This window comes from Taudactylus pleione, unplaced genomic scaffold, assembly GCF_031769625.1.
Source record: "Taudactylus pleione unplaced genomic scaffold, aTauple2 ptg000202l, whole genome shotgun sequence".
Taxonomy (NCBI): Eukaryota; Metazoa; Chordata; class Amphibia; order Anura; family Myobatrachidae; genus Taudactylus; species Taudactylus pleione.
The window spans coordinates 4,361,880-4,388,942 of NW_028284604.1; the positions used below are offsets into that span (position 1 = coordinate 4,361,880).

General features: G+C 43.0%; 1 protein-coding gene across 1 annotated transcript in view; it reads right to left on the minus strand.

Moving 5' to 3' along the window:
• Nucleotides 1-961: 961 nt before the first annotated feature.
• Nucleotides 962-27,063, minus strand: part of PJA2 (praja ring finger ubiquitin ligase 2) — a 78,896-nt gene continuing 52,794 nt past the window's right edge. Inside the window, exons 4-9 of the mRNA XM_088477670.1 lie at nt 15,533-15,709; nt 10,013-10,198; nt 8,350-8,461; nt 4,480-4,594; nt 4,037-4,158; nt 962-1,647 (exon numbers count right to left, since the gene is read on the minus strand). Of these exons, the coding sequence (XP_088333796.1) occupies nt 1,522-1,647; nt 4,037-4,158; nt 4,480-4,594; nt 8,350-8,461; nt 10,013-10,198; nt 15,533-15,709 (838 nt within the window). The 3' untranslated portion in view covers nt 962-1,521. The remainder of the gene's footprint in view (nt 1,648-4,036; nt 4,159-4,479; nt 4,595-8,349; nt 8,462-10,012; nt 10,199-15,532; nt 15,710-27,063) is intronic.

Consider the following 27,063-nt stretch of genomic DNA (forward strand, 5'->3'; position numbering starts at 1 on the left):
CAGAAATATTATCAATATCTGTTCACGTTTTATTTTAGTTTTTGAGTGCATAAGAAAGCTTTGGAATTGTATCCACCTCTCAGGAAAAAGCACCTTGAAGATTAGTCTTTTGGAATTACTTAGATTATATGACCAGTCATAGCTTTGGTGGCACCACTCTCTGCATATAAAGCACAAAAAGTGTAATGAGATGAATTCATAATACATTGCTTGCTACTAATAGTTCATGCAAAATCTCAACTTTTGCAGCAGATCCTGTAACTGTCACAAAGGGGATACAGCCACTGATATTACTGGTGCCAGAATCCAGACGCTTTCACAATACCGACGCCGGCATTCCAACCGCCAGGATACCTAAGGTAAGTAGTGGGGTGGGGAGTTAGGCACAAGGGGGAGGTTTTGGCACTAAGAGGGGAGGGTTAGATTTAGTGTGCAGGGAGGGGGAGGTTAGGTTCAGGCACTGGGGGCGGGGGGGGGGGAAAGAGGTTAGGCACCAAAGACGGAGTGTTAGGGTATGGAGAGGGGGAGGGTTAGCATACCGGTATGCTAGCCCTGTTGGGATGCCGGTGTTGGGATAATGCCAGCCGGGATCCTGACTGCCGGCATCCCATACCCAACCCATCAAAAAGCACCATTAACACTGTACATTCCCCTATAAAACAAATACATTTAGTTCCCCATCAGAAGTGTACAAATCATGGTCCTATTAGTAAAGTGGATAGCTTTGAGTAATATTTGGCCTTCTGAATCATGGGATGGGATGACAGCTGCACAAGATTTTAATCCACTAAATTACTACTTTTTCCACATGGGCTGACATTTTTTCAGTACAGTATGTTACTATCCTCTGCATTAGATTGGATTGTTTCTAATCTACAACTATCCCCTGCTTTGTCTATCTTTTTGCATACAGTTTCTAGAGCTCAAACAAACTCAGTCATGTTAATACAACACAATAAAACAAGATTTCAAATGCATTTTATTTTCAGGGAAATCCATAGTGTATACTATTGTTATGATCACAAAACATCTTCACATTTGATGCAAACATGAGAGATCAGTTACAAAAGTCAGTGTTGTGAGTGGCACAGCTCTAACCTTACTACTACTAGAGGAAACAGAGACACATTGCTTTGCAAGGGGTCTCTCGTCCACCATGTAGGAAAGGAAGTAAACATAAAATAAAACAAAGAGTTAAGATTTTATAGCATAAGTCTGTAAAGCTCTAACTGCACTGCAGTTGTGAAAACACAAAATATGTTGTGCCACAAAGAGAACAAAGACAGCCAAGCTGATCACAAGCTTAGAATGCATTGCATATTATAGTATCTTAGTTTGCAATTGTTCACATATTGCTGAGCTATAAACATAAACATTTCTTACAAAGTCTTCTAGTCTCTCTAAACTAATAAATATTAAGCTTTATGCTTGTATGGGTTCTTGTGTGTTGATATTCAGCCTTCATTTTCATATAATATATTTTACAAGGAAAAGCTATTGGGCTTGGTTAGTATGTTGCTTTTATCGGGTCCCTGCTGCATTATGGATTGATGGCGGGCTGTCATGGTCTGACAAGAAGGAAGTGGCTGCAGCAGCTTCTGGAAGAAGAGATGTGAGGACATGACGGCAGACAGGACACGTTCCAGACTGAAAAAATAAGCAAATACATTGTAAACTTTTACAGACCGTGCTCTCATTTGCTTTATATGTTCACCCTTACTTTTTTTTGTTTGTTTGTTTAAACAAGTCTTTCTTTACTAATGCGTTTGTACCCAATTGTAAAGTACTGTATGTGGATGCTGTATAGCTAAATGTTAATATGTCCTTAATCCTGTGAAACTATTGTAATCTCTAATTGTATTGAAACATGTTTATAACACTGTACAATGTATTAGTCAGTATAATCAAAATATTATGGGTAACATGTTTAAAAATCTTCTCAAAATAAAGAGACCTCTTTTAAAGTCTTTGGCGATTTTATATATTATGCATATTTTGCATTCAATTTCCCTTTGCTCCCCCCCCCCCCCCATATAGGAGGTGCGCTGGAAACGCAGTGAAGATTTGATACTGTATTCAATAGTAATAAGGGCATCCAGTCTATGCGGTGATGTCTGGCAACACATTGAGCCAAAAGTAATAGGGTGAGAGCTTAGAAAATGTGCGAGTTTAAGGTTAACTCTCACATTGGTCGAGTTTTAGCTTCAAAATGGGAAAACATCTGGATGACAGTTTAAATCATGAAAGTTTTTTTGAGTCTAAAAACATGCAAGTTTACACTGGCCGAGTTTAAAGCGTAAACGCTCACATTTTCTAAACTCTCACCCTATTAAATTTGGCCCATTGACAGAGAACTGAATTGTTCCCATACCAGCTTAGTAATCACTGATAGGGAGCAAGCATTGCAGGAAATACTTCATCTTAGGTGAAGAGGGCAAAAACATGAAAACAAAAGAGTTTAAAAAAAAAAAAAAAAAATCTGCTGCAGAAGTAGAAAGCAATCTTACAAATAATAGGTGCCTTGATTTTGGTCTAGCAAGACACGGTGGCGAACATACACTATATGGACAAAAGTATTTGGACGCCTGACCATTACACCAACAGGGACTGTAATAACATTGTATTCAAACACATATACTTTAATATGGAGTTGGCCCCCCTTTTGCAGCTAGAACATCTTCCTTTCCTCAAGATTTTGGAGGGTCTCTGTGGGAATTTGTGCCTATTCATTTTGTAGAGCATTTAAGAGGTCAGGCACTGATGTTGGACGAGAAGGCCTGGATCGCAATCTCTGTTTCAGTTCATCCCAAAGGTGCTCAATGGGGTTGATGTCAGGGCTTTGGTGTGGGCCAATCAAGATCTTCCACACTGAACTCATCAAACCATGTCTTTATAGTCCTTGCTTTGTGCACTGGGATGATGGAATAGAAAAGTAGTCCGGTCATGTAATAGTTATGTTGGAATAGAAAAAGGCCTTCCCCAAACTCTTTCCACAAAGTTGGAAGGATAGCATTGTCCAAAATGTCTTGGTATGCTGAAGCATTAAGATTGCCCTTCACTGGAGATAAGGGGCCTAGCCCAACCCTGAAAATCAAACCAATTTCCCTCCTCCACCAAACTTTACAGTTGGCTCAATGCAGTCAGGCAGGTAATGTTTTCCTGGCATCCGCCAAACCCAGACTTGCCTATCTGGCTGCCAAACAAAGAAGAGTTATTCGTCACTCCACAGAACATGTTTCCACTTCTCCACAATCCAGTGTCGGTGTGCTTTACACCACTCCATCCAACGCTTGGCATTGGACTTGGTGATGTGAGGCTTGCATGCAGCTGCTCGGCCAAGAAAACCCATGCCATAAGCTCCTGCCGCACAGTTTTTGTGCTTACATTAATGCCAGTGGAAGTTTAGAACTCTTCAGCTATGGAATCAGCAGAGCGTTGGCGACTTTTACACAACCTTACGCCTTAGCAGTCGTTGACCCCGCGCTGTAATTTTACGTGGTCTGCCACTTCGTGGCTGAATTGCTGTTGTTCCTAAAAGCTTCCACTTTCTCATAATATCACTTACAGTTGACCGTGGAATATCCAGCAGGGATGAAATTTAACGAACTGTCTTATTGCAAAGGTAGCATCCTATCACAGTACCACACTAAGTCACTGAGCTCTTCAGAATGACCCAGTTTGTATCACAAATGAAATGGAGACTGCATGACTAGCTGCTTGATTTTATACACCTGTGGCAATGGGTCTGATCGAAACAACTCAATTCAATAATTAACAAGTGTGGCCAAATACTTTTGTCCATATAGTGTATAACCATAAACTGTTCTGACATCTATAGATGTCCAAGTCACCAATTAAAAGAAAATGACCAAAATCTTTTTTGGGGAATTTAGATATGTTTAAGCAAAGCAAGATTGCGTGTAACATTGACATACTGTACAGAGGTCATTGTAAAACAACTATATTTTTTATTGGCAATAAATAATTCAACAAGTAATGTATAAACAGAATATACTGAAATGTATAGAACACTTACTTTTTGTAACCAAAGTGTCACACATGGCTTATGAAAGAGGTGGTGACATGGGAGTTCTGTTAATATTTCATCCTTGATATACTCACTACAGCATATGGCACAGCACTGTTCCTGACCTACAACTTAAACATAAATTAATGACTTGAACAGTTGTTTTTTAAAAGGGGTACAATATACAAGAATAAACCACCTAGCAGTTCTCTTTCACATATACAATTATTTTATATAATCAAAGAACAGTAAAAACACAAACTACTTTACGACAACAATGGTATTTGCAATAAATGTGTAGGCTAAAGCCCACAGATCACATTTCTGAGCAAAGGAAAACTGCAAAAGGAAATAGAGTAACAGAGGAAGGCGATAAAAAGGTTCTAGTCCTAGCCAAATGCCAATAAATGCCCTGTTAATACACACACATTACTCCATGCATTGTCTCTTACTATTGTGGTCATCTGTGATAATGATCTGAGGAAGACACTCAATGCTTTCCTTTGTAGCTGGAGGGTGAGCCTGCTCCACGTCTACTGCCAGGGACTCCAAATGTGCCAAAGCAGTCTGGAATACAATATATCATACGGTACAGTCAGTGTGTGTTATATGAAATTCATAATTTTAGAATTTAAACATTACATTTTGCAAGAATAATAAAGACGACAATTGTTTGTTTTCACTAACCGGTGTTAGTGATAGAGCAGAGTTCCTGGCAGCGGAAGCCCGACAGCGCTGGAAATCCCGTTCGTGGCTAGGTAAGTACCAACTAACCTAACCCTCCTTAGGGTGCCTAACCCTAACCTCCCCAAGTGCCTAACCCTAATCCCCCCTCTAAGTGCCTAACCCCCCCCCTTGCCCGCTGCCTAAACCTAAGTCCCCAGGCCTAGGCAACCCCCCGAAGTCCCCCCCGGGGGTGCCTAACCCTCCCTCCCACTAGCCTAACCCTAACCCTTCCAGGGGGTGCCTAACCCTAAGTCCCCCCCCGGGTGCCCTAAACCTAACCCCCCCCCCCCCCCCCCCGCGGCTGTCTGCTCGCAGCGCCCGGCTTCCCTTCGACCGGTATTAAGGCAGCCGGCTTCCCGATTGTATACCTATAGACACAGTGGAAGACCTTTACACATGAATGGCACAATGTAATGAATGAAATATACAGTAAGTGACCGGTCTGTGCATTGCCCTACAAGGGCTTTGGGAGGAGTGATGGATATTTTGGAGGTAGTACATGGGACTTCTCTTGGTGCTAAGTTGGAATAGTGTGTTCCTCATGTATACTTTCCTACGCACCCATTGCAAAAGCATAAATGCATGACTCATTGCATTTTACTTTGCATTACTATGATTATTAACTTTTATTTATAATGCACCACAAAAGGTGTCTGCCGTAAATGGTAAATATAGAAACATTTCCCAGTAAAAGAGCATAAGTACTATACACAATGGCATACATTAACATATGTACCAATCATTAAAATAATACCAGACTGGATAGGACAGATAAAGGCATGTTTAGGTCAGTTCACTGAAGCTAGCAGGGAAGGGAATCCCTTCAGTACTCAACGTATGTGTAAGCAGACAATCAGAGCCACTGAAGGGAAGGAGACCGGGTGGAGCAGGGTCCTGCCTGTAAGAGTTTAGATATTATGGCAAAATCTAGACAAGAATTTGCCTGAAAATGTGTCATGTTAGGATAAAAGCTGCACATGGTACAATCTGGTCTTTTAGTAGTATTATGAGAAACATATCCAAAGAAAAAAACATTCTGTAGGCTCAAGTTGTTGTACACTAATAAAACTTTATATGATCGACATGAGGATCACAGACAATAAAAGGTAAGCCAGAGTCTGTTTTCAGTTATTAACAAGGCAATAAAACAGAGCTACCAAAACCTCTTGGGTGCCTAGAAATCTGTCTAACAAAGTGAAGGGAAGTTCTATATTCCGCATCGACATTTAACAGAAACCAAACCAAAGAAAAACATACTATCAATAACTGGCAATAAAACCTCAAATTACAACTACAGATAATCCCTTTATTTGTAAACACTCCATATCAGCCATTAAGGTAAGGATCTTCCCTCACCATCTGTTGAAGTTGTTTCAGTCAGTAATCTATGATGGTGACATGAGAATATGTCAAGCAGCAGTGTTCGTCCAAGCTGTTATTTCGGTCACTCAGATAAGCGGACTTTTATATGCATGCTTGTGAGCATATTTAATGCAGACATCTTTATGAAAAGGACTAGCGAGTTACCTTCTTGTAGTGATTGCCTAGAAACGTTAGGAGATTCAGGCTGCAGACTGGCTGAAATAGATTAATCCGGCCTCTCATGATCATATAGGCAATTGCAAGTTACATGTAATAGTATTTGCTTTCTATCAGTGATCCCTTGTTCTTGTTGTAGGCACGGCTTGTGGAAATCTCCTGGCTGGTGGGGACTGCAACAAGGTACTGTAGAGCTGCCTACAATCAAGTACTTTTGTTTGAACTTTAAAGTGACTTGAGTGTGCCAGAAGGGGTATGTGTGCGTATATATCAAGAATAAACTTCCTAGGAGTTTCTTTAATTGCATCAGATTCATTAATCTGCAGAAACCCAGCCTGAATGTAGACATCAGTCTTCAATAGCCATACTGGTCTAGGGTCTTGCTCTGACTTTTTCCATTAGTTGGAGAAGTGAACTTTGGAAAAAGAAACCTTCACACTCAGTAGTAATAGCTTGATCATGGACTGCACAAGCTTTCTGTTGTAGTGTCTCGCCATTTGTTAATTCTATTCTTTTCTTAAGGTTCTACAAGAGTACTGAAAATAACTAAACGATCCAATATAGCAGTTAATGTATGAACACATCTCTAACTCTCAATGGGGTTACCACAAGCAAGTTTCTTTCAGTTGTTTGGGGCATCTTGCTTCCAGATGCAGTTTTCTTCATGTGCATATACAAGGTAACGTGTATTAATGTTACATTATTAGAGAAGATCAGAGCTGTTCAGAATTTTTCAGCTTGCACGGTCCATATTTTGCTGTTCTTCAATAAGTCAGTGCATGCACATTTACAGAACACCAGTGTCATTCCAAGGACAAACACTACCTGACCTACCTATGCTTAGAGACAGCAGATACACATGGGAAAAGGAAGAGATGAAATATACAATATCCTGGTTTTAACCTACTTGTCTCTACATAATTGTAATGGCTGCCATATAGTATTAAAGGGGAAATAGTAACTTTTTTTCTGCATCAGTCATCTGGGGGACCAAGCGGCTGCTTTATAGAAACCTCATGTTTACTGGACTAGGAAAAACAAATTTTGTCTTTGTCAAATGAACTAGAATCCGGGCAGGGATATACTATTTGCATAGACTATTTGGATTGGCAAATTAACTTCTCCTGAAAGGGGTTCCCTAAATGTAGTGCAACCCTTCCAGAGACTGCTCAACACCTCATCCCTCTAACCTAAGAAGTTTCTACCTTATGACTAGACTAAGGGGTATATTTACTAAAGTGCAGGATTTTAGAAGTGGAGATGTTGCACATAGCAACCAATTAGATTCTAGCTATTATATTGTAGAACAGGGATGGGGAACCTTTCTTCTGCCGAGGGTCATTTTGATATATATAACACTATTCACGGGCTCGGTGCAGGCCCCTCCCCCTCCGTGTGATGTCACATAGGCGGGCAACAATTGCAGGTGATTGGTGCAATGCCCGGAGCATCTGTCTGAAGCATCCTAAGGGGATGCTCCAGGCGGCACTGCTCCATAGATTCTGGCTGCAGGGTGCCATTCTAGGCACCCTGCTAGCCAGATGAGGCTAGCAGAAAAAAGCTCAGAGGGCCAGACCAAATGATTCCAGGGCCTTATACGGTCCCCGGACCTGAGGTTTCCCATCTCTGTTCTAGAAGGTGCTATACAAATGATAATTAGAATCTGATTGGTTGCTATGGGCAAAAACTCCACTTCTAAAAAGCCTCAGTGTAGTAAATATCCCCCAAATAGTTTTCACCCATCATTTGTCAGGTCCCCCCCTTCCTCATCCCTGACTGCTTACATTTTCTTTCCTGGCTGCAGCAATTTTAGCCCCAAGCATTATCTTCTGTATGTTGTCCCATCCTGGTAACTGTAGAATTAAAAGCACTCAAAAGCGTTTCATTTGCCTTCACTACTTACTACAAAGACAATGTAGTGTCACTGTGCTAATGGCCATGGAAGTTTTTTTAATGCAATAAATTCATGTTGAACAACATTCACACAAAATTGTAACTAAGTTTTTCTAAGCACAGTCCAACCCTGATATAATATAAACAAAAAACATAGTAAATACCTCCATGGCTTGTGCAAGACGCTCTTCAAGAGCCATATATGTAAGAAACTGAGGATCCATATAGGACATAGCTTGGGCCACACCAATACCATCACCAAAGTCATCAAGCAATCTAAGGAAAAAAATAGAAAAATGAAAAAATTTCATAAAATGCAGAACCTACACCATGATTGGCCAATAGAGACATAACTCTAAAACAATGAGCAAATGTGCTGATAAGTTTGCAGGTAACTATGAAGCGTACTGATGCAAGTCTCCTTCAATCTCTACTTCGGTCTCTCTCAAATACTACTGCCTCCACTTATATAACATTGCTAAAATACTCACTTGTTTCTCAAGATGCAACTAAGGATGGTTTGCGTACTACTCAGATATTAGAAAATCGGCGCATATGCAGGACCATATGATATGTGCTGGTATTCTACTGCAAGATCTCTAGCAGTTCCCCAAAGCACTTGTAGGGATGGGGAGTGAGCAGGGCTGGCCAGCGTTCCTGAACTGGGGGTGTGTCGTCCCCATTTTCTGGGATTGCCAAGGCAAGGGTCTGCATCTTTCGACGCGGATCTCCTGGCCACAACTACTGTTCAGAAACAGCCGACCGATTAACCTGGGGGTTACTCAGATGAGCGATGGTCTCACAAGTTATCCGATGGCTGCATCCTTGGACACAAACACGCAGAAGGCGTCTATTTACACCAGACGCCTCCTGCTACATTAGCATAGGTTAGCATCACTGATGCGTTAAATGACAATGTAACAATGTACAACGCTGAAGCAGGCCCTACAACTTTAAACCACTCTCTTAATATCCCGCCTCAAGCACTGCATCATCCTTCTGGCATTTCCCATACCTGTCTGTACCACATAATTCCATCCAGACGCTGCTACAATACTGATCGTACACTCTTGCCACAACACTGGTATATCCCCCAGAATCCCATCGAAAATCCTCACACACACACTTAAGCTAGGTACACAATATGCAATTATTGGGCTGATTTGCCAATAATCGAGTGATCAGCCTGTTTTCTTGTGTAGTGTAAAGTCATGGGCATTTTCGCTGATAAAACAGGCAAAAAAAGCCACAAACATTCTCCATCTATCATATCGGTCAGACTTGCCAAAAGATATCGGTCAAAAGATCCTGATATTGTGCAGTGTGTGGGTATTCACAATAATCAGACTATATTTCCTACTTTCCCTTTCACTCATTCTTATCCGCTTCTGATCTAGGACTCATCTAAAAATCACACCTCACTCCCAAGTAAAAGGACCCTATTACATTACCTATACAGAGCATCCCATAGCACACCTTTGCAGACACTCTCTACCAGACTTAAAAATCAATATCTTCAGTTTCTTAAAGCCAATGGATTATTGCTTAATTCTTCCCTCCCAAACTCTGCATAATCTTGCTTACAATGGTTACAGTAGGTCTAGAGTCGTGGTGTAAGGCACACTACCACTAACTGTGATACTACTCAGAAAAGTGTATCATTGCTCGCTGCTCTTGGTAGACAAATTGATCTGTTAAAGTCTCTCTACCAAAATCTGTCTAAAGAAAATATTCCACCAGTTATAATTCTAATAACTAAATGTTTATTTGAATATCTGAAAACCAATATACATGTGACGCCATAATAAGCAATGTACCAAGGCTTACCTCCATTCTACTTCTAAGTCTTCACTCATACTTGAATCATCTTCCAAATTATTATTTCCATCCAAAATGAAAAAACCTGGAGGCAAATAGTGAGTGCCAATTTCATTTTCCTCATCTGTGCTGCTTTCAATGTCCTCATGATACTGTAGCCAAGGGATTTCCCCATCTTCTAAAGAGGTTTGTTCCCTAAAGAACACAGTATAATAATTGTAAAATAACTAGGCTCTGTAAAATATATTACAAAACAAAAAGTGCAAAATATAATTTTTCACTTGACCACTGTCCTGGTCTTCTCTCCCAGCACCTCCCTCAAACCACGAATGATTAAAGATCTAGTTTGCAGGCCAGATGCAGCATACAGAGTTTGGCAATGTCAGCTGCTAACCAGCTGTGGGGGAATAATTATGCAGAATACTGGGTCACAGGCGCAGATTAAAACACAGTAAAAAATATAAAGATGCATACTGGGGAGCATTGATGGGGGTTTTTTTTCCATTGACACTAGACTTAAAACACATTTATGTAAATAGAAATTGACAGCACCAAAACATACCAACGCTACAAAATATTTTTCTAGTTATGTTTGAGGTCATTCTCACGCACTTTTTAAAACCCCAAAACATATTACAGATTAAAAATGGAACAAAACCAAAATTATAAATAGAGATCATCCTTATATAAAAAAAGTTTCAGAACTCCAAACATAAACGCAAAGTCAGGACTGATTGGAGTTTATGATGTCAAGAAGAAATGCTGTTTTCCCCGTAGCCTTCAACGTTCCAGTGCTGCCTTGCAAACACTTGCCCAATTCACACCGGCAGCTGCCTTGTCAATACCCTTCTCTGAAAATTCCATGTGCATCTACTGTCATATAAAACTGTAAAAAAACAAAGTCATAATGCATTTTGTTTTCATATATTCAAATAATCAGATAAAGGCCAAAGGAAATATTACATCTTGATCCCTTCAGTAGCGCTCAAGCTATCTAATTCGGTGTCATAAATTCAGGTCACCATACTAAACTACATCAGGAGTTAGAGCTGGAAACGGATGTAGAAATTCACTTACAAGGCCATTTTCAGACAATGAAATAATCCGTAAATTAGCTCTAATAAAAATGTTCTGAGCTTTGCTGATTGCAATTCTGAGCCATCGCAATCAATCAAACACTAGTATAAGGATTGCAAGAACACTGTTAAAATCAGCAATATAATTGTCTTTCACAAGATATGTATTTAGTTGTAGTGTAACAATTTTCAATAGTGCCAATGGGTAAACAACCACAAAAGGTAACAAGATAAGAATCAATTATGCTATATTCATGAAAAAGATACAAAAAAATGTAAATGAAAGACGTGTTCAGTTTCAGTGTTATTTATCTAACTACAGAGCAGTTCTGTCCCTAGCAACTAAATGACAGGTCAATGGATTGCACATACCTCAAACAAAAATAAAACAAACTGATCACCACAATAATTTAACACTGTACAACTTGTCACTGTAGCAATGTTTTATATAACTGCAATAGAACATTATGTAATGGAAGCTGAAGCGCCTAGTGTATATGTAGTAAGCCAGCAGTCCATGTGTAAAGTATGAACTGTAGCTAGCTATCCTTATCTACAGTGTGATATTAATATGAAACACAAGAGTTCATGTCATTGAGTACTGTTCATAGAAATGTCAACAGGGATTTACTGTATACTGGTATAAATATTTAAGTGGATAATCTCTTGCAGTTTAAAGCCAGGACTTTGGAGCTGTGCAGCTGGGTAGTAGCAGTAAGCGTTGTACCTTGTAATAATAATAATAATAATATAAATCTAACACCAGAAGTACTAGACAAAAAAGAATTATATGTGAAGCACATCTTTAAAACTACTTATAGGTGTATAATTCCAGTGTTGGTGGGTGGAATAGATTTACAATCTGGCTGTAATACCCTCACATTTGTTGGTATACAGTTACTCTTTGCTCCAATATGACTGGGTAGAAATCAACTCATACGAACTGTTGTGTTCAGCAATAGGATTTGTATGGCCTTGGTACGTCCTTCCATTTACCTCAGACATTTATTTCATAGTGCAACATGGCTGTGGACTAATTATCACTAGTTTACTCCTTTACATATTAAAATATTTAAGAAACACTGAAGTGCCAAAAGTCATGGGATAGATGCCTAGTATCGTGTAGGACTCCCTTTAGCACGGCAAAGTGCAGCAACTCAAAGTGTATCGGAAGACCTCTGAAGAAAAAAAAGTGTACGGATAGCTTCCCATAGCTCCCTGATATTTGTAGGTGCAGGATCTTGGGTGCGAATGGACCTCTCCATCACGTCCCATAAATGCTCGATTGGGTTCATGTCGGGCGAGCGTGGCGGCCACACCATTTTCGGGAACGCTCCAGAATGCTCATCGGACCAATTCTGGACAACTTGGGACCAATGACACGGTGCATTATCCTGTTGGAATATTCCATCATTATGAGAGTACAAAAAGTCTATGAACGGCTGTAAATGGTCATCAAGCAATACAATGTAACGTCTACCAGTCAATGACATGTTCAGGGAGACCAGTGGACCCAATCCATGAACACAACTGAAACCATTATGGAACCACCACCAGCCTCCACAGTGCCTTATTGACAACTGGGGTCCACGGCTTCTGTGTCACACTCGACCCCTACCATCGGCCCAAAACAACTGGAACAGTGACTCATCAGATCACGCCACGTTGCTAGTCCTCCAGGGTTTAATTAGCAATGTGCCAAGATGAGGCACTGTCTCCGGTGTCGTAGTGTTAACAGGAGCACCCTGGTAGGTCTTCTGCTCTCATATCCCATGGAAGCAGAAGAACACTACACTGAGCTAGTGTTCACTTTAGGTCCAACACCGGCGTGGCTACGAGAAAAGGGGGCCTGTTTTTAAGATGAGTCACCTTTTCATTATTCTTGGGGGCGTGCCCGGCACTTACGGACATGCTTGGCTGCCCGCAAGTTCTCCTGTCTCTCTGAATAGCCGCCGGGCTCATGCGCCCGGCATCTATTTACCGGCGGTGATCGCTTCACCGATATTTTTCCCACCCATGGGACACTGTCCCATCATAATTTATGCTTTAGAGCTTCCCATATGCCGGGTATTAGAGGGGGTAGGGAGCCACATACAGGAGGTGGTGAAGGAGAGCTGGGGACAAGAGGAATAGGCAGGGAGAGCAGAAGGGGCTGGGTGACACCGGGTATTAGGGGTAGAGGGGAGGAGGGGATTAGAGGCAGAAAGCCGAAAATGCTGGGGCCAGGTGCGCTGCGGTACTCTCATTCACAGCAGGCACCTGGCTATTCAAAAACAGGCTGACACACTCTCCCCTATGGCCGCGCTGTCCTCAGGCAGGGAAGACAAGAGACTGGGGGTGGGGCCTCACGTCTCCGCTGTGTTTCTGGCCGACGGGCCGCGCGTCTGCATTGTCCTACTATGCAAATAACAGTGGTGCATCGGTCGCTCTGTCCTCCGGCACCCCCACCCCTTCTGGTCCTGACTGTGCAGTGTGGGATCTCAGTGTGAATAGACTCCCGGGTCACACCTGCCGCAGAGTTTCTATTGACACAGGAATGTAGCACACTGTCTGTGCTTGGTCCGTATCAGCGGGTGGCGGTCAGGAGTGTAATGCTTTGGTCTTCCGCTTCGGTGGGTGTCCGGCTCCGCCTCCAAATAGCAGGTATTTCGGGCAGCAGCAAATGATATTTCCACTAGCTTTGAAGGGATAGAAAGAGTAGGTTCCTATTGGCTCAGCACAGCATCTCAGGAGATAGGGATTGGCCGCAGTAGAGCGCGTCCATGCGGACTCACCCATTCTGCAAAAGTGAGGCCCCCGGTCCTTAATGCCGGGTAAGATACACGCTACAGCGCATATTTGCGAACACTGCGGCAGGGCACATTCTGCAATCGAGCAGGGTGCGACACCCCACTAAAAAAGCCTAGCGGGAATGCTACTGACCTGCTGGATATGCGTCTAGTACCTCCCGCATTTAATATGGATGTCATTTGAGCCAGTGTCGCTTGTCTGTTACCACGGACAATTCTGGCTAGGCTGGTCACGATCATTAAACATCCGTCGTCAGCTACTAAGCTGTCATTGTGGGCATGAGGTATTCCCGGTACACACATGACACAGTAGATTATGGAATGTTGAATGTCCGCACAAATTTGGATATGAAATGTCCCATCTGTCGAGCACCCACCATCATGCCTTGTTTGAACTCCAATAATTGACGCTGCCTTGTCATGAGGAGCCTAGTTGGTGTTGTAATCTGACACACGAGATGTCAGATTACAACCAATTCAGGCCTGGGCATTTCCAAGATGTCACAGTACGGTGACACCACCTAACATTTCCTTTACATACTGTACTGCTATCCCATGACTTTTGGTACTTCAGTGTATACATCCTCCAAAATTGAATTATTACAGGGTCCTTTCAGAATTGATCTTAAAAAGGTAAGTTTCTGCCTCTTTCTAGAAGCTCTATAATTCGGCAATTTAGTAAAGATTACCGGTATCAGAGGCAGCAGCAAAGGTACCCTATATTCACCCCCTCACTGGGAAAGGAAGTGCAACCCATTACACCTAACTTTGTTCCACTATATGTCACCATTGACTTATGATGGTATTTTTGTTGGGCCTTGAGTGATAGTTTTAAAATGACAATAGGAATAAATGCTAAACCAGACTTAATTATTTACCATTTATTCTTACTGCTGTTTTAAAAGCCACCAATGATTGGCACTTTTGATAAACCGCTCCTTAGTGTTTCCATCAAGAGATAACGTTTTTAAGGATGGCTAAATGTATTATGGATAAACTCTGGACGTTATTCAACAGTGCTGGAGTCTACAAACTATTTGTTATATTTATCTACATTGATCACTCTAGCACAAGTTAAACCAATGAAAGCACTGGCCTGATTGGATAATGGGTTACTGCAGTGTAGCACCATTCATTGTGAATTAGCCTACTATATTAAATACAGATTAATTTAATACACATGATCAATTTTCATTAGCAGGACAACAAGACTGGAAGATGCCATGAATCCCGTAATCAACAGGTTGAAAAGATCAGACTCCCCTGAAAACTAGGAGAGGCCATTTGCAGCTAAGGAGTTTCACATGCAGATGGAGCAAATGTAATGCATTGTATAGTGCACAATGCCTAAGGCTTAAGAGGAGAATTATGCTATTTTGAGGCAATCCACTGATTAGTCTAGTTGGGAATAGCCTTGCATATTGGAAGTAAATGAAAAACAGTGTGGTTCACTGCCATAGAGTGCAACAGAATCTGTAATAGAAGTTAAGCCTGCTAAAGTAAAAACAGCAACAAATGTGCTTGCATTAGTTTATTTTATTATTAGAGTATAATAAACTAAATGGGGAAACTTCATAAATTAAAAAAAAGAAAAAAAAAAAAAGGTGAAATATCTAGAATTTCCATGTCCATCAGCAACTGCTGTGAAGACAAAAGATACTCACTCAACTTGGAAGCAAAACTCAGAGTTCTCCTCTTCTAGACTGCTGCTGTTACTCTGAACCTCATGCTCTTCTTTTCCAGGTAAAGTCTCCCAGCTCTCATCACCAGAGGAAAGTTCTTTGTCACCAGAAAAATATGAAGGTAAACATGTAGACCATTCCCCATCACTGCAATCAGAGCTGTAAGACAGATAGCAATAATGAGATATATCAAAATGTAACATTCAATTATTTTAGTTCTAACTGGTGTAGAAACTATTTCCAATTTCAGAGTTAGTTATTTAATCGAAATTTGTAGACGAGGAAATCAGAACAAACATTTCCATCATCTATGTTGGAAATACAAGTCTAGTATTCCCGCTAAGCTGTTTTATTGGGGCGCCGTGCCCTGCCAGGTTTTAAAAGGGCAAAATGCGTCCTGCCCTTTTAGCGGTGCCCTAAACCAGCCTATCCTCAGCCTTCCCCATCGGCGGGCTGCAGTGTCCCACGGGTGGGAAAAGTTGCAGTGACTATCCCCACCGGGTGAATAGATGACGTGCACATGCCTCCCCCCGAGTCTGCGCCCTGCCCTCCCACTTTCTAGTGGAAACACTACAAGGCTTTTTGCAGGGTTGTCTACTGTGAGTGTGCTAAATTGTGAGAGGAGAGGTTAGAAACTAGGAAATGAAGGGTAACAAGGCAGGAGATCGCCATGCACTATGCAGATCTCAAAGTAGATTGGAATAAGGGATATAGCAGAAATACTGCAGATTAGTGGTCATGGTCACCTTGGGCAGGCTTATTTAGATCTAGTTATGTGACATTTTTACATAACAGGATATAATTATTTAGTACTCCCTATATCCTACATTTGATAAATCTAAACATGTGACATAAAGACAGACATACAAACAGATTATTCTTTTTCATTGTTTATTAAACAAAAAAAAGACAACATGCAGAAACATGGGAAAGAGTATGAATGTTTTTACTGGTTCCATATCATTAAAACGTAGATTAAGCCAGGGCTATAAAGCCAGTCCAGACAATTTGAAGTCCATTATTCATCAGTAAGAAAGATTCACAATTGGAAAACATTGACAGTCACCAATCTTCCTAAAAGCAGCAGCTCCGTGATCAAGCTAGCACGGCTAAACACGCGTCGGCAGCAGGATAGCAGAAGGGTGTCCGTGGCTGTACAACACGGCACACCCCACCATCAGGTTTTGTATCCCCAGGGACTTGTCTCTATAAGTCCCATTACTACTGCATATTTATGGCAGCAGAAGAGTGTCCGTGGCTATTTTACACGGCACTAACCGCCATTAGCTTTTGTATCCCCGTGGACTTGTTTTTACAAATCCTAGTACTACTGCTTATCCAAAACCTTAACGATGTATACTATGACTTAGATAGATTTTCCACTGTAGTTAATTATTGAAACCGATGTATTCACCATTATAGCGGTCATTTGCGGTGACGTCATTATTGGACAAATTTGCTCTAATGTTATATGTTGCATCTTATGAAACCTTTTATACCTTTTTGTGACTGATATATTTTTTGCATTGCAGCAGCATTAATGTGTCATTGATGTTGCAACAAAGGGGAAACCTGTATTTAAATATTGCAGACAACTTCATTCACAGACTCTTTTTGGGGTGTTGATTTTGTCACAGCGTGCAGCTTGTATGAGTATGGGCTGTTTGCGGTAACTGATTAAACTTGCCTAGATAGAGGATCACTGTGGAAATTATACTATCTGGCAAATTTGTATCAGTATTATCTGTCATATGTTGTGAATCTTTGATATAAGCAGAGAAAGATTGACATATTTGTTATATAATGGCAGAATAAAAGTGCTAAATACCTTTATACCATTAAAGTTGCAATAAAGAATTTTTCCCTAATATTGCTGACAAATTCATCACAGGTTTATCCAAAGATGTTATTTCTGTTACAACATGCCAATTTATATAAACTAAAGTTTATTATTGTCATCTGATACACCTGCTACAGTGCTATATAGTACAAACTGTGGATTTTTAACGCAGCTTGCTGCAAAATTGTTTTCTTACTAGCAGAGTGCAATTGGTATACCTATCATCATATGTGTTATAGATGCCACGATTTAATGATAGAATATTAAGTAACACATTTTCTGCAGTTATCAGTATATGTGATACTTATTTAGAACATTGTGAAATGAAGGTATAATTTACAGCAGTAACTGGGATAGATAGAGTGGCTGAGTGCTAATATCTAGATAGTCAATACAGGTGTTTTCAATAAGACCATTGACTTTGCATGTTATATTAGCTCTATTAATAATCGAATTTGGTTTATTTATGTTTATAGCTTGTGTCTTTTAGCCAATCCTCTAACCCTCTATTAACTGACGGCTATCTCAAGCTGAGCAATTCTCTCATTGGGGGTCCAATTCTATTTAGAAAGACCCTCAACAGCAGAAATGAAAACTTGAGCAACACTGCAGTTATACTGTTGTTTCTAAGGGCAACCTGCCTTTCCGGTAATCTCTCACTCCTCATAGATAGACCTAGGTCCTAGTGAGGAGCATTAGAATGAGGTTAGGTAGCTTCTATGCCCTGACTTTCCTGATTCAAGGACATTGCTTATGTTATGCAACAGGGCTCAAACCGATTTTTTCATTATTATGCTAATCAAGCTTGATATCAACCGATAATTGTTAACTGTTAGTGAACACCCGTAAGGGACCTATGTTTAGGATACAGTGTGTATCAGATTAACAGTGGTTTTTCTAGCACCTAATTATGTGTATTGTACAATAATGTGCCTATATTTATTACCTATGATGTATTAAAAGTTATGTTTTCATTTATATTAGATTTACATCTTGTTTAGAGTGCTCTCTAAACAGAGTTCCTTTTTTTCTTTATTTCAAACGGTTTACATATTAAATAACTCTAGTGAGCACCACCACTACCCTACACTTTATTGAAATAATTTATCCAAAATTTGTTTTGGGAATAGTGGCAATAATCATTTATATCTTTAATTTTTTTGCCAGTGCGACGTCTTTTCCATTCCCCCTTTCCCCTTGTTTTGATAAGTTATAGAACATTGCCTGCAAAAACTTCCAGACATCATAGTAGTTTTTATCCGCAGGCTGTTCGTTTGTTGAATAACGAACGGGAGGATTTGCCTAGTTTTTTTTTTGGTAATAATTTATGTTTGTTTTTATGTTTTTTATGATTGGCTGTGAATATGTGTGCAGTAACTGGAGTTAAATTTCAGGTATACATTTATATACTTGGCCAATAAAGATTCTATCTACATAATGACAAATCACATGAGATTGGATTTAGAACAAAATTGATGGCGAATTTTGTAAAACGGATACTGCATATATCATTTTAAAGGTCTCACATATGAAAGAGAATGATTGCCCTATAGAAAATGTGATAATTGAGATGATTTACATGTATGATATAATAATTTTTGAATGTGAGACCCTGCATCCAATAGAGAAGTCTTTGATGGTGTGATGCCAACTCACATTCACCATTAAGTCTGTTTAAACAGGTCAATGGATATTTTTTGTTTTCAGGTTATAGGTGATTGTATTTAATTGGATATATATGAAGAATATACAATTGGATGCAGGACATCTCTCCCTGGATTTTCTGATGCGTTTTATTGGAAGTGATAAACATCTGCACACAATATTTTGTTACATATATTTACTGTGTCCCACTTCCATTTCTCTCAATATCCCCATCAAATGTCTTAAAACAGACTTTGAGATGTATGTCAGTTTGGGAATTTGATATATGAAAGAGATCCTTTGTTATTCAGCAATTGACAACTAAACAATTTAACGCAGTGGTTCCCAAACTGTGTGCCGTGGCACCCTGGGGCGCCTCAGGGCACTTGCAGGGGTGCCTCGGGTTTGTGGTTCAGTCCCAAATAAAATAATTTTTAGTCAGTGTGATTGGCAATCATTAGCACTGGTTTTGCCTATCAAAAAATAGGTGGACAAAAAGAAGAGCAGCCAAGTCAAACCACACACACAACTGAACCTAAGGGTGACATATAAGCACAATTTACTTCATTTAAATTTTTGCTGAATTTTTCAATAAGAAACTTTTGACCCAGGGGTACTGTGGAAAAAATGCTGATATGCTAGGGTGCAGTGAACCACTGGTCTAACTTATTATCCATAGAAATGAGTTACCGATTACAGCTTGAGCCCATTTCTCTGTTGTGTGAATTTACTGTATTGGTTCAGCTCACTGAAATGAAGACCACAAGCAACAAGAATTTGGAATAATATCAGGGGGATTCCCTTATAATAGACTTTTTTTTTTTTTTTTTAAGAAGTCTCAGCGCCATGCCTGTAGTCACAACATAATAAAAAAAAAAAAGTGTTTATTTAAAAAAAAATACAAGAAAAAACCATTTGGTTTAAACCAGCCAACCCTGCTACATAATGACAAAGTAAAATTGTCATGACTTACCCATCACATGAGATTAGATTTAGAACATTTAAGATTTTGGGGAGAATAGATAATTGTTAATTACGTCCCAATATAGAAAAATATGAGATATGGTAAGAACTTACCCTTGTTATCTCTATTTCTACGAAGTCCATAGGGTTCCACAGGATACCTTGGGGTATAGGTGATGACGTCAGTCTTCAGGCACCACAGAGTTAAAGTTTTCAGCCTCCCAGGATGCATCTGGGTCCCTCTCCTATACCCCGCCCCAGTGCCAAGGCATCTCAGTTACGTCACAAGCCATGGGCCGGAGGAGGTGAAGAAAGAGAAGAAAAAATCTGGACACTCACAAGAATCACATTCTCACCATAGGGAGACGGAAAAACCGGTGACCAGAATAAAGCCCATCTGCAGTACAGGTGCGACAGGGCGGGAGTCCTGTGGAACCCTATGGACTTCGTAGAAATAGAGATAACAAGGGCAAGTTCTTACCATATCTCATATTTTCTACTTCAGGGTCCATAGGGTATCCACAGGATACCTTTGGGATGTCCCAAAGCAGTATCCTTTAAGGGTGGGGACGCTCCTGTGCTGAGAGGAGAATCCGCCGCCCGAAGGTAGCATCCTGAGAGGCAAAGGTGTCAAAAGCGTAATACCTCACAAAAGGTATGGACAGAAGACTACGTAGCAGCCTTGCAGATCTGAACTGCAGAGGCACCACGTCTAGCTGCCCACGAAGGACCCACAGACCTAGTGGAATGAGCCCTCACCAAGGAGGGAACTGGAAGACCTTCATGAAGATAAGCTTCTGAAATTGCCATACGAATCCAGCCTGCCAAAGTCTACTTTGAAGCAGGCCAACCCTTTTTACGGAAGTCATAGAGGACAAACAAGGCGTCAGACTTCCTAAAAGAAGAAGTGCGGTCAACATAAATTCTCAATGCCCGCACAACATCCCAGGTGGCGTCACCCACTGAAAGTCCAGGTGAATTGACAGCCGGCACAACAATTTCTTCATTGATGTGAAAACAGGATACCACTTCGGGAAGGAATCCCGGACGAGTGCGAAGCACCGCCCTATTCCTATGAAAAATCAGAAAAGGGGGTCTACAAGAGAGAACCCCTAAATCCGAAACCCTTCTGGCCGAGGCAATGGCCAGAAGGAATATGGTTTTAGCTGTAAGCCATTTAAAGTCCACTGAGTCCAGTGGTTCAAACGGCGGTCCCTGGAGAACTCTCAGAACCACAGCCCAATTCCAAGGCGCCACCGGTGGAACAAAAGGTGGCTGAATGCGAAGAACACCTCGCATAAAGGTGTGCACATCAGAGAGCGCAGCAATCCTACGATGAAACCAGACTGACAGGGCAGACACCTGCACTTTCAGAGAAGCCAGGCGAAGCCCATGATCCAGTCCAGCCTGTAGGAAAGCCAACACCCTAGACAGGCGGAACTCCCTAAGGGAATACCCTCTAGGTCTACACCACCGGAAGAAAGTATGCCACACATGATGGTAGATTCTTGCCAAGGAAGGTTTACGAGCTCTTAGTATGGTTTGCACCACGGAGCCAGAAAAACCCTCTGGACCTTAGCATGACCGTTTCAACAGCCACACCGAGTCAGGTCCGGGTGAAGACAAGGAACCTGTGACAGCAGATTCGGTCGTAATGGTAACCTCAGAGGAACGTCTACTGACAGACTCTGGAGGTCGGAGAACCAGTGCCGTCTGGGCCACTCGGGAGCTATCAACAGTAGCATACCTCCTTCTTGATTTGAATTTCCGTATTACCCGCGGAAGAAGGGAAAACGGAGGGAAAAGGTAGGCAAACTGGAACGTCTACTGGACGGACAGGGCATACACCAGAGACGCCTTTGCGTCTCTTGTTCGAGACCCGTACACCGGCAACTTGTTGTTGTGCCGGGACGCCATGAGGTCTATCTCTGGAAGACCCCACTTGTCCACCAGACTCTGAAAGACGTCCTGGTGTAAAGACCACTCTCCCGAAGGCACGTCCTGCCTGCTGAGAAAATCCGCTTCCCAGTTGAGGACTCCCGTGATGAACACTGCTGATAATGCTGGGAGATTGCGCTCCGCCCAGACCAGAATACGGAACACTTCTGCAAGTGCTGCCCGACTTTGGGTTCCTCCTTGCTGGTTTAAATAGGCGTTGTCCGATGGGACCTGCACAGGGTGGCCCTGGAGAACCGGCTGTGCCAGCTGGAGAGCTCTTGACACCGCATGGAGCGCCAAAATGTTTATTGGAAGCTCCGCTTCCGCCCGAGTCCACCTGCCCTGAAACAAGTGTGGACCCGTGACAGCTCCCCAGCCCCGGAGACTGGCGTCCGTTGTTAACAGGACCCAGTTCGCCACCCAGAACGGGCGACCCTTGTTGAGGTGGGTTGTCTGCAAACACCAGGTTAGAGACAGGCGAACGTCCAGAGTGAGCCCATCGTCTGGGACTTGAGACACTGAGGCAATCCATTCCATCTGGACTGGATCAATAGCAGCAGAGGTTTGGAGTGAAATTGGGCGTACTCCACCATGTCGAATACCGACACCATTGAGCCCAATAACCTCATTGCCGAGTGTATCGACACTCGACGACACTGCAGACAACTGCGCACCCTCAACTACAAAGCAAGGATCTTTTCCTCTGTCACAAAGATCCACTGCTGCCTGGAGTCCAATAAGGCCCCAAGGTGCAGGATCCTCTGAGACGGGGTGAGAGTGAACCTCTGCCAGTTTGTCAACCAGCCGTGACATTGCAGTACCGCAATCGTCAGATCCAGATGGTGTAAAAGCAGCTCTGGAGACCCCGCTATCAACAGGAGGTCGTCCAGATAAGGCAACAGTCGGACTCCCTGCGTCCGCAGTAGAGCCGCCATGACCGCCATGACCTTGGTAAATACCCGTGGAGCAGTCACCAGGCCAAAAGGCAGTGCCCGGAACTGGAAATGTTCGTTGCAGATTGCCAATCTGAGGAACTGCTGATGGCGCAAAAGAATAGGGACATGCAGGTAAGCGTCCTGGATGTCCAATGACACCATGTAGTCACCAGGTTCCAGTGTCAGAATAATGGACCTTTAGGTTTAGTATTGAACGGTAAGACCCATTGGGTTTCTGCACCAAAAATAGAATGGAATAGAAATCCAGGCCTCTCTGGGAAATTGGGACATGCACTGAAACTCCGGCCTTGAGCATAAATGTGCCAAACCTTCCGCAGTTCCGAGGCTTTGCTCCGGTCTAGCGGAAGGCCTGTCCCGAAAGGAGAGGGCATACCCCTGAGAGACCACCTCCTGAACCCAAGTGTCTGTCGTAGTCCTCGACCAGCACTGGGCGAACTGAAGCAGGCGCCCCCCACTTTGGGGTCCCCCAAAGGGAGGCCTGGACCGTCAGGCCGCAGGTTTGTTATCTGACCTAGGAGCCGGACGTCTGGTACTCCAGACCTGTTTCTTGGGCTTGGACAATTTCTTGGTACCAGCCTGCCGTGGAAAGGACTGTACTTTAGGCCTACCTTGGACCCTGTGAGGCCGAAAGGACGACCCACCAGCACTAGAAGGAACCGTAGCAGACGGAAGACATGCAGATTTTGCTGCTGCCAACGTAACTACAATTTTGTCCAGATCTGGACCAAATAGTATCTGTCCAGACCTTCTAATCCCTTTTTTTTTTTTTTGGAATCGCGTCCGCTTTCCAAGAACGCAACCATAAGGTGCGACGAGCAGCCACGGCTGCAGAGGAGATCCTAGAGGTGAGCATACAAATATCTAAGGCCGCTTCATTAATGTAAGTGGCCGAGTCTCGGAGATTGCCCACCAACTCGGTCCGTTCAGCCGAACAGTCAGAGTCCAAAGACGCCTCCAAATTATCCGCCCAGCGCTCCATAGCTCTGGCTACCCAACACACGGCCAGAGCCGGTCTGGATGCTTCCCTGCAAGGGAGTAAACGGATTTGAGGCAGATCTCCACCTTGCGGTCAGTGACATCCTTCAAGGAGGACATCGAAGGCATAGGCAACGTGGCACTTTTGACTAGGCGTGTGACATGTCAATCCACTTGCGTAGGGGATTCCCACTTAGAAAAATAATTGACCGCAAACGGATAAGCCACGGCTAAGCGCCTCTGGGGCTGAAACCGTTTACCTGGATTTTTCCACGCCTCCTCTAAATGATCCACTAATTGATCAGAAAGAGGGAACACCGTAGCCTCACCCTTAATATCCTTAAAAAGGCATATATGAATGTGGCCACCGAAGGATCAATATCCTCAATAACTAAAGCCGAGCGGACCGCTCGAATAAGACCAGGGATATACACCTTGGACTTAGCGTCCGGCTCTTTGGTACGGAGAGGTTCTTGGTCAGATAGATCCAGAATCTCCCCATTATCTGACGTCTCATCGTCATCCCCATAAGGAGCAGATAAAGACGCCACCGGCTGTTTATGAGGCCGCAACACAGACTCCCCCTGTAAAACATCGGACAAATGCTGAACCGATGTAGTTAGAGTATTAACCCACGCAGGCTCCGGAGAAACCTGGGAAGGGAGAGGGAGACTGTGGGGTACCATCAATTGTCTCAGGAACTCCCGCATGGGTGACGACACCACTGACTGCTGGGACAAACCCGTATGGGTAAACGCAGGTGGCGGAGCTAGCTGGCCCACAAGGGTTGTAAGCGCCTTAGCGAAACAAGCCCAGGGAGGTTCCTGTACCGGGACCGTGACCATAATCGGCCGTGACAGTGCCAGGCACTGGGGACATAACCCCTCCGCGTTACCCTCCCCCTCCGCTATTGGTACCTTACATTTAGTACACATGAGCTGGAGAGGAAAGTCAGTCTCAGACATGATGGTAAGTATGTGACACTCACACCTATACGTATTGGTATAGTGTGAATAACACCCTGCACACCGCAAGGGCTTTGAGCAGAGCAAGATCAGGGACAGTAATAAGGCTGACAGTAGAAAGTAAAAGTACAGACAGCAGGCTAGCAGATTAGTCACATACAATGCAGAAGAAACAAATCCCTGCACTATTAGCGCTGGTTCTCAACTACTCAGACCCTCAGGCTGGTAGGACTCAGCGCTGCATACACTGACCTGTGACAAACAGAGGAGAGGTATGCTGGGGGACCCACACCGCAATGCCACCACTCACAGGCTTCCAGCAGCGTTCACCATGCTTCAAAGATGGCCACCGAGGAGCAGAGGATGAAGGAGGCCGGCCTGGTCGAGGAGCGCTGACACACTATGGCCAATCAGACAGAGCAGGGAGGCTGTGTGTAGCAGGGGAGGCGCCGGCTGTGAGACAGGGAAAGCGCGCTCCCCTGGCATGCATTTAACCCCTGGGACGCCGCAGCGCATGCAGCTCAGCAGCGGCCCACTGTCCCAGGGAGTAGTGGAAGCGCAGGGTGGTCGCCTGGCTCCACGCTGCAGCCAGTCCCCAGGGAGCCCCCTGCCTGGGGACTCAGGACCATATGATCAGCGGGGACCCACCACGGGACCCCGCTGCTTACCTGCTATCCCCTGGGATCCGGCCATGGTCCAAGACATCTGGGGGCACCACTAGCCGTACCCCAGATGTCAACCGGCATCCCCGGATCAGTACCGGCGTTCTGGTACCGACAGGGTGTAGGGGAGATGGCATGGACGTCAGTACTGACTGTCCATGCTGTACTCCCAGATGTGCAGCCAGCGCTGCCTTTAAAAGAAACTTCAGGGGCTCTTCACAGCCCCCCTCTGCACAGTGCCTCCGACTCCGGCCAGGCACCGACGAAACTGAGATGCCTTGGCCCGGGGGCGGGGTATAGGAGAGGGACCCAGATGCATCCTGGGAGGCTGAAAACTTTAACTCTGTGGTGCCTGAAGACTGACGTCATCACCTATACCCCAAGGTATCCTGTGGATACCCTATGGACCCTGAAGTAGAAACTGGATATTATTACCTGCCAATATGGTTTCCTTGACTCCTTCAGGTCTGCATACGGAATGGGGTCAATCCAAAACCCCTTAAATTTAGCAATCATTGAAGTTAGATAGGGCAGCATGTTACAATGGAATAGTCAAGGAACGCAGTAACAGTCTTCAATTTCCTATTCCTCCTACATGGTAGCATAGACAATGGGGTGAGGCCAAAACTGAACTTCACCTCCAGCAGCCACCAGTGGGCTGCTCTGGCACGGTCGCACCAGAAGATGAATATTGTTTCCAAAAACCGCTCCAAAATTGTCTTTTTTTTTTTTTTTTAAATTAGGTCAAGAACATCTTTTTAAAACTTATCCAACATGATTTTATTTTATTATTTTTTTACCATAAAAATAGCAAAATTTATGGAATACTGTAGTGATGGTTATTGACAGCTGCACCATCGATGATAGCTCCAACCGATTTTAAGGAAACATCGGTGACTGCGGTTTCAAACAATCGATGATTATTTATCGATGGGACAACAATCGCTAAAAATTACTTATTTTAGACCGCAGCCAGCGATGTTTCCTAAACATCAGTTGTGGCTCCCATCGAAGGTGCAGTATTGGTGACCATCAATAGTTTGCAAACCATCGATGGTCAGTGGCCACCCCTAATCGGAGGCCTTGTATCGAGTCTTGATCGATACAGGACTGCCATACTCAAAACAAAATTGTCTACAACGCCAATATAATAAAAAGGAAGATAAGAGGACATTATATATATACATATATACATACATACATATACACACACACACTATATTATATTATAATATAATATATATATATATATATATATATATACACATACACACACACACACATATATAGTGTGAAAAGATCGGGGTTAGGGGTCCCACTTCTGGGGTAGACGGACGCCTCCTTACACACAGCAGCCAGGAAACAGCAGTAGTCGTGGGTTTTCGTGCAAGCTGGTCGGCACCAGTTTTTATTGTGTGACACCAATAATCAAACAAACAAAACACAAAATTAAACCCTAGCCCGTTTGGGCTCTAACTAGACAGGTAACTCCCTCTCTATATGTGGCAGGGCCTACTGCCTTACCACAAACATAGTACATACCAATGTCACAGTGTCTCAGAACAAAACC